General features: G+C 59.6%; 5 protein-coding genes across 5 annotated transcripts; all 5 read left to right on the forward strand.

Moving 5' to 3' along the window:
* Positions 1–942: 942 nt before the first annotated feature.
* Positions 943–2,781, forward strand: E0L32_006217 (uncharacterized protein; the record flags this gene model as incomplete). Its single annotated transcript, XM_031140826.1, has 3 exons — positions 943–1,095; positions 1,172–1,677; positions 1,746–2,781. The coding sequence occupies 3 exons, from the start codon at positions 943–945 to the stop codon at positions 2,779–2,781; spliced, it is 1,695 nt and encodes a 564-aa protein (XP_030995198.1).
* Positions 2,782–3,685: 904 nt separating this feature from the next.
* On the forward strand, positions 3,686–5,089 carry E0L32_006218 (uncharacterized protein; the record flags this gene model as incomplete). The annotated part of the gene is made up of 1 exon (XM_031140827.1): positions 3,686–5,089. The coding sequence occupies one exon, from the start codon at positions 3,686–3,688 to the stop codon at positions 5,087–5,089; it is 1,404 nt and encodes a 467-aa protein (XP_030995199.1).
* Positions 5,090–6,940: 1,851 nt separating this feature from the next.
* Positions 6,941–7,552, forward strand: E0L32_006219 (uncharacterized protein; the record flags this gene model as incomplete). The annotated part of the gene is made up of 3 exons (XM_031140828.1): positions 6,941–6,953; positions 7,045–7,438; positions 7,516–7,552. The coding sequence occupies 3 exons, from the start codon at positions 6,941–6,943 to the stop codon at positions 7,550–7,552; spliced, it is 444 nt and encodes a 147-aa protein (XP_030995200.1).
* Positions 7,553–8,278: 726 nt separating this feature from the next.
* E0L32_006220 (uncharacterized protein) lies at positions 8,279–9,886 on the forward strand (the record flags this gene model as incomplete). The annotated part of the gene is made up of 1 exon (XM_031140829.1): positions 8,279–9,886. One exon carries the CDS (start codon positions 8,279–8,281, stop codon positions 9,884–9,886), a length of 1,608 nt encoding a protein of 535 aa, XP_030995201.1.
* Positions 9,887–11,123: 1,237 nt separating this feature from the next.
* E0L32_006221 (uncharacterized protein) lies at positions 11,124–11,897 on the forward strand (the record flags this gene model as incomplete). Its single annotated transcript, XM_031140830.1, has 1 exon — positions 11,124–11,897. A coding segment is annotated over one exon (774 nt), but the record flags the coding sequence as incomplete, so codon positions are not given.

Below are 11,897 nucleotides of genomic sequence, written 5' to 3' on the forward strand. Positions count from 1 at the left end.
GTTCATGTAAGCGCATGCTCCAAGTGGACTCTCGCAGGAATGGTACAATCGGACATAGAATGATCGTTTATCATTGCACAACAAGTCTCCGTACTGAGAGCAAGCATCACAACTGCAGTCATTCATGACCATGAACCAGGAGTACGAAGTTGTCAAGCCTGAGATGTGGAGCTGGGGTTTCGAAATCCCAACCTTAATCGCACGGGGGAAGAGAATTGGGAGGCTCTGTAAATAAACGCCCCAACACGATGACGTCGGTTGAAAAGCCGCCCTTCAGCCCCGACACGTTTAGCGAAAACACCTGCGCGTCTCGCATTCCAGCTCGGACTGACAAGAGCCACAGGCAGGGTGGCGCAGGGGAACTACCCAGCGAGCCAGCCAATGATTCAATTGCTGATTGGTACCGGTGACACGCCAGGGCAAATCAACGGACACTAGACCAAGAACTGACACGCTTTCAGGGGCCAAGGTAACGACATCTCCACCCGGCTCAGCCCTAAGAGAAATCAGGACGAGCATTGGGCTCAGGAACTTCTCGGACAAGGAGGCGGACACTGTCAGGAATCTCACGAGGGAACCAGCTGGAGAAGAATCAGGGTGCTCGGACCGGATTTCTGGTACTTCCACGACGTCGCTGAAGGCTGAGAGGGCTCCTGCACACCCATGAGATCGATACAGACATCTTTCGGTTCCCGCGCGTTACGATGCACGTAACATCAGCACTAAGATTTAGCTTAATTCGTCTCAAACCCTGGTACAAGGACAACCCGGAAGATTGACTTTGCTGATAAAGCAAAAAAGTCCGACGTCCGTGAGAAGACCGTAACTGGAGCTCTCTCCTGGTATTCAGTCTGTTTTCGCGGCGGGTGCGAGGACTGGCGACATTGATCACTCGTCTTCCCGTGGCACGATACTGGCAAGAGTATCTGTCATACCGCAACGATGTTCGAAATTCTTGGCCTCTCGGGCGCCTCCAGCTTGGCCTTGGTCGGCCGGCTGGTACTGTACTCGCTGCTGCCGGCTCTGTGCTACGGCTTCTACAATTTATACATCAACCGAATGATGTTTCGCCGAATACAAAAGGAACACGGTACTGTGAGTCGTCTTGGAACCTAGCACTGCAGTTCGTGGAGTGTTCTTCCCTCTGGACTAACACTGCGCATTTGTTTAGGCAATGCTCCCACATTCGTTCCTGTTTGGCCACCTTTGGATCATCGCCAAAGTGGGCATCAAGTACAAGATGCCGCCGGACACGCACGGCCAATGCGTGCCTCTGCTCCTCGCTCTGGAGTACCCCGAGATCGCAGGCAAGGGCGCGGTGTATATGGACACCTGGCCCATGTATTCGCCCATGCTCGCGGTGTACCACCCCGATATGATGGCCCAGTTCACCCAGGACGCGAGCCAGGAGAAGCACTGGAGGATGCTGGAGGAGTTCAAGCCCTTCACCGACAACATGGATCTCGTCACGTCTGGGGGTCAGGTATGGAAGACTGACCGCAACATGTTCAATCCCGGATTCTCGACTCGAAATCTCATGTCTCTGATCCCGCACTTTGTGGAGGAGGTCGTCATCTTCCGCGATAAGCTTCTGGAGAAGGCCGATACGAACGAGAAGATCAGTCTTGAGGAGTACACGACCAATGCGACCGTTGACATCATTTGCCGCGCAGTCTTGTACGTTTCCATTCCTCCCCATTCCATTGATCTTCCAGGCAAGACACGCACTCACACCAGCGATCCAGCGGTCAACGAGTCCAGGCCCAAACCCGCGAGGTGCCATTCATCACTGCGATGCTGAAGCAGGTGCCGCATCTGACACCCCACCCCGGGACTAAGATGTTCAACCCCTTCCGGCCGTATCTGTCAGCGTACTGGAAGGCAAAGTTCCGCGAGGGTGTCATGCCCATCATCCAGGACGCCATCAAGAACTACGAGAAGCACGAGGGCCCCAAGACCATCCTCAACCTGGCCGTCAGGTCGTACGTCAACGAGGTGCAGGACTACTCGGCGCGCGGCAACATCCCCCCCGAGTTCGCCGAGATGGTGGTCAACCACACCAAGATGTTCCTCTTTGCGGGCCACGACACGACGGCCACGACGCTCTGCTACGCCTACATGTTCCTGCACCGCAACCCGGACAAGCTGGCCAAGCTGCGCGCCGAGCTGGACGAGGTGCTGGGCCCGGACCCGGCCGCGGCGCCGGCGCGCATCAGCGCCGACCCGTCGCTGCTGAACCAGCTACCCTACACGCTGGCCGTGGTCAAGGAGACGCTGCGCATCAACCCGCCCGTGGGCACCGTGCGCACGGGCGCGCCGGGCTTCTCCCTGACGCACCCGGAGACGGGCGAGCGGTTCCCCTGCGGCGGGCTCGCCATCTTCGGCTGCTCCAAGGCCGCGCACCTGCACCCGGACTACTGGCCGGAGCCGCAGCGGTTCCTGCCGGAGCGGTTCATGACGACGGCGGCGGCGACGGCGCGCGGGGGCGGGGAGGAGGAGGAGGCGGACCCGCTGCTGCACCCGCGGCGCAACGCGTTCCGGCCCTGGGAGATGGGCCCGCGCAACTGCATCGGGCAGGAGCTGGCGAGCCTGGAGCTGCGGCTCGTGCTGGCGCTGACGGCGCGCGAGGTGGACGTCGAGCTGGCGTACGCCCCCGGCGCGCCGACGTTCATGGGCGAGGTGGCGTACCAGGTCGAGACGCCGGAGCACGTCACGTCGCATCCCAAGGACGGGCTGCCCGTGAGGATCCGGTCGAGGAAGCACCACGCAACATCGTCCTGATGAAGGCGGATATGGGAGGTGTAGATTGATGTTATGGGTGTAGACTTCACCTAAGAGAATACAGATACGTACAATATGGCCATCCTCTGCTTGAAGCCTTACCTCATCGAGCAGTTCCCGGTCGTACATTGGAGCCAGGCCTGATTGCCGGGCCCAGGACACTAGGAGCTGTGTTCACGGCCGAGACCCATATGATTGGCTTTCGAGTCTTGGACTACAAGACCAAGCGCAGACGTCAGAAAACTGTCCGATCTCGAGACGCGGAGAGATGGACAAAAGTCACCGTGGATGAGCACACCTTATCCGGGGATTTGTCCGTAATAGGACTGACCTTCCCCCTGTGGCCCTGTGGGGAGCAAATTAGTGTGGGGTCGGTGCGGAGTAATCGCCTGAAATTGTCACTGAACTCTCAGGGGAAGCTGTAATCGTGTTCACTCGACCTCAAAAGCATTCTTTTGATTGCGCTCGTCAGCCAACATTATAAGTGCATATTGCTTCAAAATTCAAGTCCCGAGAAGTACGATCAGATCTGAAGAGCCTTATAATCAACACCTGCAAAGATACAAGTATGACGTGGTGTGGGTGGGCTACCGAGGTTTGCTGCTGGCGTGCGGGGTCCCAACATGTGAAGCTTCTCGGATCCATGTCGATCACAGATCCATTACTGGATTGACTGGCTGAGCCCCCTGTTCGTAAAGCACATGCGAAGAAAGACTCCTCAGGTCGGGCTGTTTCCTCAGCTGCTTATCTTTGTCCATTGCACGACGTAGGGCTACTCCGCATTTCGATGTCCAAGTGCAACCCTGCTGGGATCTCCTCGACTTCACACGACCATCTTCCATGAAGAACTAGGCCTGTCGAAATTCCTATTGATGTCGAGACTGCGTACGCGGCACCAGCCATCATGACCAGCAGCCGGCGAACCTTGACAATCGCGGGCCTCGCCCTCGTCCTGCTGCTCTGCTGGAGCTTCAGGACGATGCGCATGGACCCGGGCCTGGCGCCGCCCAAGTCCGGCTCGGGGCTCGCCCGCTCTTCGCAGAAACCCCTGTCGACGACGACTTCCTCATCCTCCAACTCGGGCTCGGGCCTCCTCCCGCACGTCGACAACTACTTTGAGCAGGTCTTCTCGGCCGGCCGCCCCAGGGACTACGACTACGCCGCCCTCAAGGACGCCTGCGACCGCGCGGCCTGGCCGGCGGAGCAGGACGAGGTCTACCTCAAGTGCGGCGGCATGGCGGCCGGGCTGACGTCCATCATCTCGCAGGTCAAGGTGTGCCTCAAGATGGCCGTCGAGACCGGGTCCAACATCGTGCTGCCCGCCATGCCGCTGCGCGACTCGACCAACCTGCGCGAGTTCAACTTCCTCAACGGCGAGGCCTACCTGACCTACGACAAGTGGTTCGACGCCGACCACCTGCGCGAGCAGCTGGCCCGCGCCTGCCCGCGCATCAAGGTCGTGCACCCGGACGAGCTCGGCCGGTCGGTGGCCGTCAAGCACGACTGGGAGGTGTCGTGCGCCAACGCCTTCGGCTACCGCAAGATCCACAGCTACTTCTGGGCCGGGCGGCCCTTCAGGACCTTCTTCTCCGGCGAGCTCACCAAGCTGCGGCAGCTCAACTTTCTCGACCCGGCGCGCGACGACGCCAAGGCGGGCATCACGGTCGTGGGCATCGACTCCGAGTTCCTGCTGTTCCGCGTCACCGACGACCCGACGCGGCGCGACCTGCGCCTGTGGAACGACCTGGGCCACCTCGTGCGCTTCCGCGAGGAGCCGCGGCAGATCATCGACCGGCTGCTGAGGGGCATGATGCGGCCCTTCTACGGCGTGCACTTCCGCGTCGAGAACGACACCATCTGGAGCTCGCTCGACAACCAGCTCAAGGTCGACCTCGACGCGCTCGACCGCGCCTGGGAGCTGTACGGGCCCCCCGACAAGTCTCCGACGCAGGAGAAGCCGCTGGTGTACCTGGCCTGCGGCGACCAGCAGCAGGTCGAGAAGTTCGTGGCGGCGGGCGCCGCGCGCGGCTGGGAGGTGACGCACAAGTGGCGGCTCGCCGACGCCGAGACGGCGCGCATGATCGACGAGCTGGCCTTCGACTTCCAGGGCGCCATCGACATGGGCGTCATGGTGCGCAGCGAGTTCTTCCTGGGCCTGACGGGCAGCGCCTTCTCGTCGACGGTGGCGAACCAGCGCGACGTGACGGGGCGGTACCGCGGCAGCTCGTTCGCGGACCCGGACGACGAGGGGGCGCGGACGCACCTGTTCAATGACCAGGATGCGGACGAGTATGCCTGCTGCTTGTAACTAAGTAGTCAGGTGGTTGGGTAGGGGGTTATGCGTCTGATGCAGGAGGGGGGAATCTCATGCAATGGTCTGCTTTTGTTGGGATAAACGGATGGCCGTGGAGTTCAAGGGTCGTTGTTTTGCATATATTAATCTTCACTGTCTACGAAGTCAGAGTACATGAATACGTCTGTATGATTATCTGAACGAGGGTGCAACCTAAAGCATCCATACACTTGCATGTGAGTGAACTTGGCGGTGGTGGTCACCGCCCTCCGTCTTGTCGTCAGACAGGTTTTAGTAGAATGCATTACCAGTTGGACAGATGCAGCCCTAGTGAATGAGTCCATTGGACAAAAGCCAGCCACTGCCCCCGACCAGAGATCATCCAGTGAAACGCAAGAGTAGAGGAGCATCCGATGGATCGGCAAAGGTTGGCACAATCCATGGATATGTGTTGGCCTGTCCCCGCTCCCCGTGCGCAAATTGTGGCCCAAATGCCACAGGAAAACAAGCCTTTGCCAAGAGTAGGGGATCTCTTGGCACACCGGTGGTGATCAGCAACGGGACCGCACATCCATGGACCCTTTTCAACACCCTTTCATGCTTCAGATGAAACCTCTGGATTGCAATTCCTTTCCAAGGATACGAATATCCCAATCAGGAGGGTATGTGGCCGCTTTTCAAGCATTTATGCTTGTCTATGTAGCGGGGAGCATTGACGAGGATGCACCGAGACGCTGCTCGGATTTGCGTCATTTGCTGGCTCGTAAGAGACCCTTCGAACAAGCTGAGACTGACCGCTTGAACAAGGAGCCCCCTCCTTCGTTCCCAGCCCGGCAATGACGAGAGAGGGGTAAAGTGCCCGTGTCGAGCTAAGCCCGCCAGGGCCACGCAATGGCGCGATCCGTGAGCCAACCCGAGCCCGTTGAAGTCCAAGGAAACGAAACGCTGGTCGACCAAGATTGACCTGGTGCATGAAGACAACCCTGACATTGCATCCCCCTTCCTCATGATTCAATGCTGTCAGAGGCCCTTCAGGGAAGCCAATTGGACACAGGACTGGTGATATCAGCGCCGTCATATGCATTCCTGCGAGGGAGGGCGGTCTGGAGCCCGGGTTGCCCGAGCCCTAGCAGTTAGAAGCTCGAGTGGACCCTGCATTGATGCATCCTGTTTCCACTACGTTAGTTAGGCAAGCCTTGGTGTTCACGACTGCGCCCTCTCCACACGTACTACTTCCGAGGGCGTGTCCTAGCCAAGCGTTCCTGGCCATTGGACTTGCCGGGCGGGAGAAAGCTTGGTTTTTTCAGCTCATCAAGGGACTCGAGGATTAAGGGGTTGAGACCCGGCCACTCGCTTTGGCGATGGGGTACCACTTCTGTGACGAGATGAGTAGACGCTTCCTCCTTTGGATGCTCGTGGATGACGCTATAGCCTATGAGGCATTGCCGACTGTCAATCCGTCTGTCCTGAAACGCCCCTCGAGCCATCCATTACGTCGACTTCCCAAGGGCGTGCTTCCTGCGAGGTGGGTTGGAGGGGTTGTGTGGCATGGTACGGAGTAGGTAGGGGGCTCTCTTGCACATGCGATGCCATCCATCCAGTCCTCCTCCACTTTACATAATGTTACTAAATTGGTCACTCCGGCTGGAATCTGGAGGGGAGTGGATGACGATGAGGTCGATGCCGGAAGAGGGAAGCTCGACTGGAACCCTGACCCTGAAACTGGGCTCCCTCCTGGATCTGTGCTATAAAGCTGCTTTTCCCTCTCCTCTTCCGCGTCAGACGTGTCTCCATATTCTGCATCCACAAGCTAAAGCTTCCAAGACTGTATTTACATCTCTTCAAACACTCACAAACTCATTCAAAATGTTCGGATTCGGTAAGCATGAACCCCCCCCCCCCAAGCCAGCAATGCCTCACACTTTCACAACACCCACCCAACACCTGTTCCTCCGTACTCTGCCTCCAAGCAAGCCGTACAGTGACCCTACCCTACCCTCTTCTGTCCCACCTGCTAACCGGCGCCCCCTTCCTCCCCGTCAAAACAGACGACGCCCGCGACAAGCGTGAGGAGATCTACAACGGCGAGCCGCACGAGTCGAAGTGGACGCACGAGGCCCTCGCCGGCGCCGCCTCGTTCGAGGCCATGCACCTGTGGGAGAAGAAGCAGCGCGAGGAGGGCAACCCGGTCTCGCACGGCTTCGCGCGCGAGGCCATCGCCGCCGTCGCCGGCGCCGAGGTCGACAAGCTCTTCGAGACCAAGGGCCTCGACTTCCTCGACCGCGAGCGCGCCAAGCGCCAGGCCCAGGACAACGCCGTCCACCTGTACGACCAGCAGTACGGCGGCCAGGCGCAGTACGACCCGTGAGTGGACCTGTCTATTCTCTTTTGCTTAATTCAGGATGGGGGACTTGGAAGGGCGACGGCTGACTTTCTTGCAGGAACAACTCTCAGCCCCACGAGTCCATGCGGTGGTAGAGATGGCGGTGTGGACATGTCTAGCTTGACCAGTTACCCAGTCAGATGAGACAGAATCAACAACGATCATAACAGCATCAGTCCAATATGCCTTTGTGATGTCCGATCCCATTTCTTGTGGCTCCGGGCCCGAGTGTATCATCTGCACATCGGCTCCGTCTTGCCAAGCCCGTGCCAAGCCCGGAGCTCCTGCTCTCAGAATGCCTCAGGAGTGCTCGGCTTCACTTGAATTTGAACCGACAACATCATGCACCTGGCTTCATCTCATAATATCATGGCCGGATGCCTTGGCATTTTCATTGAGGTTGACTAGCCATTCTGCCTTTATTGATGACAGAATTATCATTGACAGCTTTGTCCTGCTCATTTGAAATGGCTATCGCTGGCACTGATTGTAGGCACCGATGGCGGGCAGAATTCTCAGGGCACAAGATTAGGGCACTGGGCCAGCTGTGATGGCGGGGTACAGCAACCTGAGCGCCTAGAACATTACCATGTGACGCAGTACCCTTTTGTGTTTTTGGCCATCCATTAGTGGGCCATCCCAATTGCTGCCCCACCTGCTCGCAACTCAAGCTTGACTTTTTTTTGACAGAAAAATCACGACCTGCTGAGGGAAACGCGAGCCACCAAGCACAATCATCACGACCTCGCCCTCCGTCAGAGCAGCACCAGAAGTCGCCCAGTAGCGACTCCGAGCACTGCTCCATCGAGGCTCTTCCAATCATGGAGCCAAAGCGATCGCCCTTCCTGCACCCGGGCTCGAGAACCACCCCCGACTCCCTTGCCATCATCCTCCTCTCCCGCGACAACCTCCTCCCAGTCTACCCGAAAGAATTCACAGGCGAGCACGATGGCTACGCCGAGGGCGTCGTTCTGAATACCCGCTATGGCTCCTTCCCGCATAGCACCCTCCTCAATGTCCCCTGGGGCTCTCAGGTCCGAGCTTCGGCCGTCGACACCGGCTCGCGGGGTCGCAAGCGCAAGCGAAATGCAGAATCGCAGCAGCAGACGCCCGCAGACACCCCGAGGGACACCCCGAACGAGGACTCGCAGGCTGGCACCGGCACCGATGCAGCACCGAAGAAGGTCGACATCCCCACCTCCAGCAGCGGCTTCGTCCACATCCTGGCGCCGACCCCGGAGCTGTGGACTATGAGTCTGCCGCACCGGACGCAGGTCGTCTACACCCCCGACTACAGCTACATCCTGCAGAGGATCCGGGCGCGGCCGGGCACAAAGATCATCGAGGCGGGCGCCGGCAGCGGCAGCTTCACGCATGCCTCGGTCCGGGCGGTCTACAACGGATACCCCACGGCGGAGGAGAGCTCGGGCGGCCTCACCAGCAAGAGGGGCAAGGTATTCAGCTACGAGTTCAACCCCGACCGCTACGCGGCCATGAAGAAGGAGATTGGGATGCATGGCCTCGAAGGCCTGGTGCACCTCACGCACCGAGACGTCTACACAGAGGGCTTCTGCATCAATGGCCAGAGCCCCGAGGCCGAAGCCGTATTTCTCGATCTGCCTGCCCCGTGGGAGGCGATTCAGCATCTCACTCGACGCAAACCCGCACCTACAAATGGCAAAGACGGCCAAGACAAGGTGGTAGGAAGCAACGAGGACTCTCCCAAAGATTGGGTCTCCCCGCTCAACGGCAAACAATCGGTCTACATCTGCACGTTCTCCCCATGCGTCGAGCAGGTCACACGCACGGTCTCCGCCATGCGTCGCCTCGGTTGGGTCAACATCGAGGTTGTGGAGATTGCCAACAGGCGGCTCTACGTGTCGCGCGAGCGCATCAGCCTCCGGATGTCTCCCGACAAGCGCGGTGTCCAGCACGCACCCCGCGACGTCAATGAGGCATTGGGTCGGCTCAGGCACATACACGACAAGGCCTTTGGACGCAACAAGCGAGAGAGCAGCAGCATGGAGGTGGACGAGGACGGCGACGAGGAGATGGGCAGCGACAACAACAGGGGTGAGAACGGGGCAGCAGGCGGTGTAGAGAGCGGTAGTACATATGCGGACAAGCCCTGGATGGACGGGCAGCTAATCACGCGTACCGAGGGCGAGCTGAAGAGTCACACGTCGTACCTGGTCTTTGCCATCCTGCCGCGGGAGTGGACCGAGGAGGACGAGGCGGAGGCGTTGAAGAAGTGGCCCGTAGGCAAGGAGACGGGAGTCATTGGGGCCCTAGACAAGAAGGCGCGCAAGGAGGAGAAGCGCAAGATGCACGTGGGGAAGAAAAACAAGGCTGCGGCTATCGTCGCAGAGGAGGCGGCCAAGACGGCGGCGGGAGATGAGCAGACCGAGTCGCCAGCAACCGATGTCTAGACCATCGGCGACGACACGTCAATTGACGACGGGAAGGCCTCCCCCCCTGTGCCGCCCTGGCTGCCCCTGATCATCCGGGATCGGGAAGACCTTCCCCTGTCGGCAAAGCCAACCGCTTCTTTTTCCATTCCGCGCGTACAAAGTCTGCACGGAGTACTGTGTACAACAAAAGTCAGCGTTCAGATCAGATCAAAATATACCCCACAAGGTCCAGCCGAACCGTCTGGAGGCGGCTTTGGACCTTGGCGCCCTCGACAGCATGCAAATTGACCAGGTTTCCAAGACAATGTGACCAGCAAAGAAAAAGTGAAAAGGCGAAAAGGACCCAATGGCATCCAGACATGCCGGCACAGACGCTGGGCCAAAACGTAAAAACGCACTCTTACGGAGTGACGACAACTGCGTGTCATACCCACCAACGGACGCCCATGCATCGGTTTTACGTGATAGCGTGCAAGCCGAGTGGTGAGGCATGACAGCCCGTGCCCACTCGGCCCTCCACATCTCCACTCCCCAGTGTCGCCAGTGTGCTTTGTCGTGCCCCGTGAGCCTGCGTGAGCCTGCGTGTGCTCTCTCTCCCTGACTCCCGCCAAGACCGAGGATAACCTACCAGGGCGAAACAGCGCTGTCGGGCCTGGAACTCTGGCTCGTCTGGGGGGCACTGGGGGATTCCAGCGCCCAGCCTTGACTCAACTAAACGTAACAACAACCTCGAAATAGCCTTGGCGAGGCCACCGCGTGAGCATCAGGAACTGGGATCCCAGTGCTTAGTGGGAATTGCCCAATAGGTCACCTGGACTGTCGCCATACCGGTGCCCATTTTTGCGTTGCGTTTGATCATCTTTCTGTCACTCTTTCACCTCTGCAGGTACCTGTTACACTTGTCTTGGGTGTGTAAGTTACGTGGGTAATGTACCTGTCGTGAAAGTCATCCCCAGTCATCGATCCCTTTAGATCCCGCCCATCCATCTCTCCCCAATATAAGCTTCCCCGCAACCCGGCAGTGTCCTGTGTTCGTGAAGAGAGAAAGAGAGAGAGAGGGAGAAGATAGATTTACCTAGGTGATCCAATTTCAATATTGCCCAGACCTTTTTCTTCCCCTTTGCGCCGTGTGAGGATATACACTTCTTGCCTTACATGGACGGGATAATACCTAATTCGCCCTTCTACTTCTCGCATACGAGCTATTCCCCCTTATCACCAAGCTTGTAAGCCGTCTACCGCCTCAACCTCAGCCATGGCGATCGCAGCTCTCTCCTACCCCTCGAGGAGTCAACAGTGGCCGCCCTCGGCGGCCGGGAAATTCCCGAAACCCCCCTCCCGCCGCAACACCCGTGACGTAACGGAACAGCAGCGCCTGGCCCAGCAGTTCCGCGACCTCACCACCCCGCGAAGCGACGTCGAGGCCAGGGACCGCACCGTCGACGACAACCTGCCCGCCACGAGCCTGGCCGCCGAGATCGACTACTCGGAGCCCCGGCCCTCGTCCGCGGGCGTGGGCCACTTCAACACGCTGCCGCTCGAGATCCTGCACGACATCATGCACGAGCTCGACCTGCGCTCCCTCGAGAGCCTGCGCTCCGTCAACCGCTCCGCCCGGCAGCTCGTCGACTCCTTCCCGCAGTACACGGCCGTCGCGAGCCACGCGCCCGACGTGCTGGCCGCGCTGCTGGCCACGGGCGCCGCGGCGGGGACGACCTGCCGCGGCCTCTTCGCCAAGCTGCGCTCGCCGGCCTGCGAGGACTGCGGCGACGGCTTCGCGGGCCACATCTACCTGCCCACCTGCCGCCGCGTGTGCTTCCCCTGCCTCACGCAGCAGGAGGGGGACAAGTACCTGCCGCTGCCGCGGGAGCTCGCGGCGCGGCACTACGGCCTGAAGCCGCACGCGCTGGCCCGCCTGCCGGGCGTGCGGTGCGTGCCGGGGAGCTACGCGCCGCAGGCCAAGCCGCTGGGGCGGGAGGTCGCGCTCGTGGACCGCGAGGCGGCGCGCGCGGCGGGCGTGGCGCTGCAC

Source organism: Thyridium curvatum (genome assembly GCF_004353045.1).
Source record: "Thyridium curvatum strain D216 chromosome Unknown NODE_34_length_383523_cov_77.689754, whole genome shotgun sequence".
In the NCBI taxonomy this organism is placed as follows: Eukaryota; Fungi; Ascomycota; class Sordariomycetes; order Thyridiales; family Thyridiaceae; genus Thyridium; species Thyridium curvatum.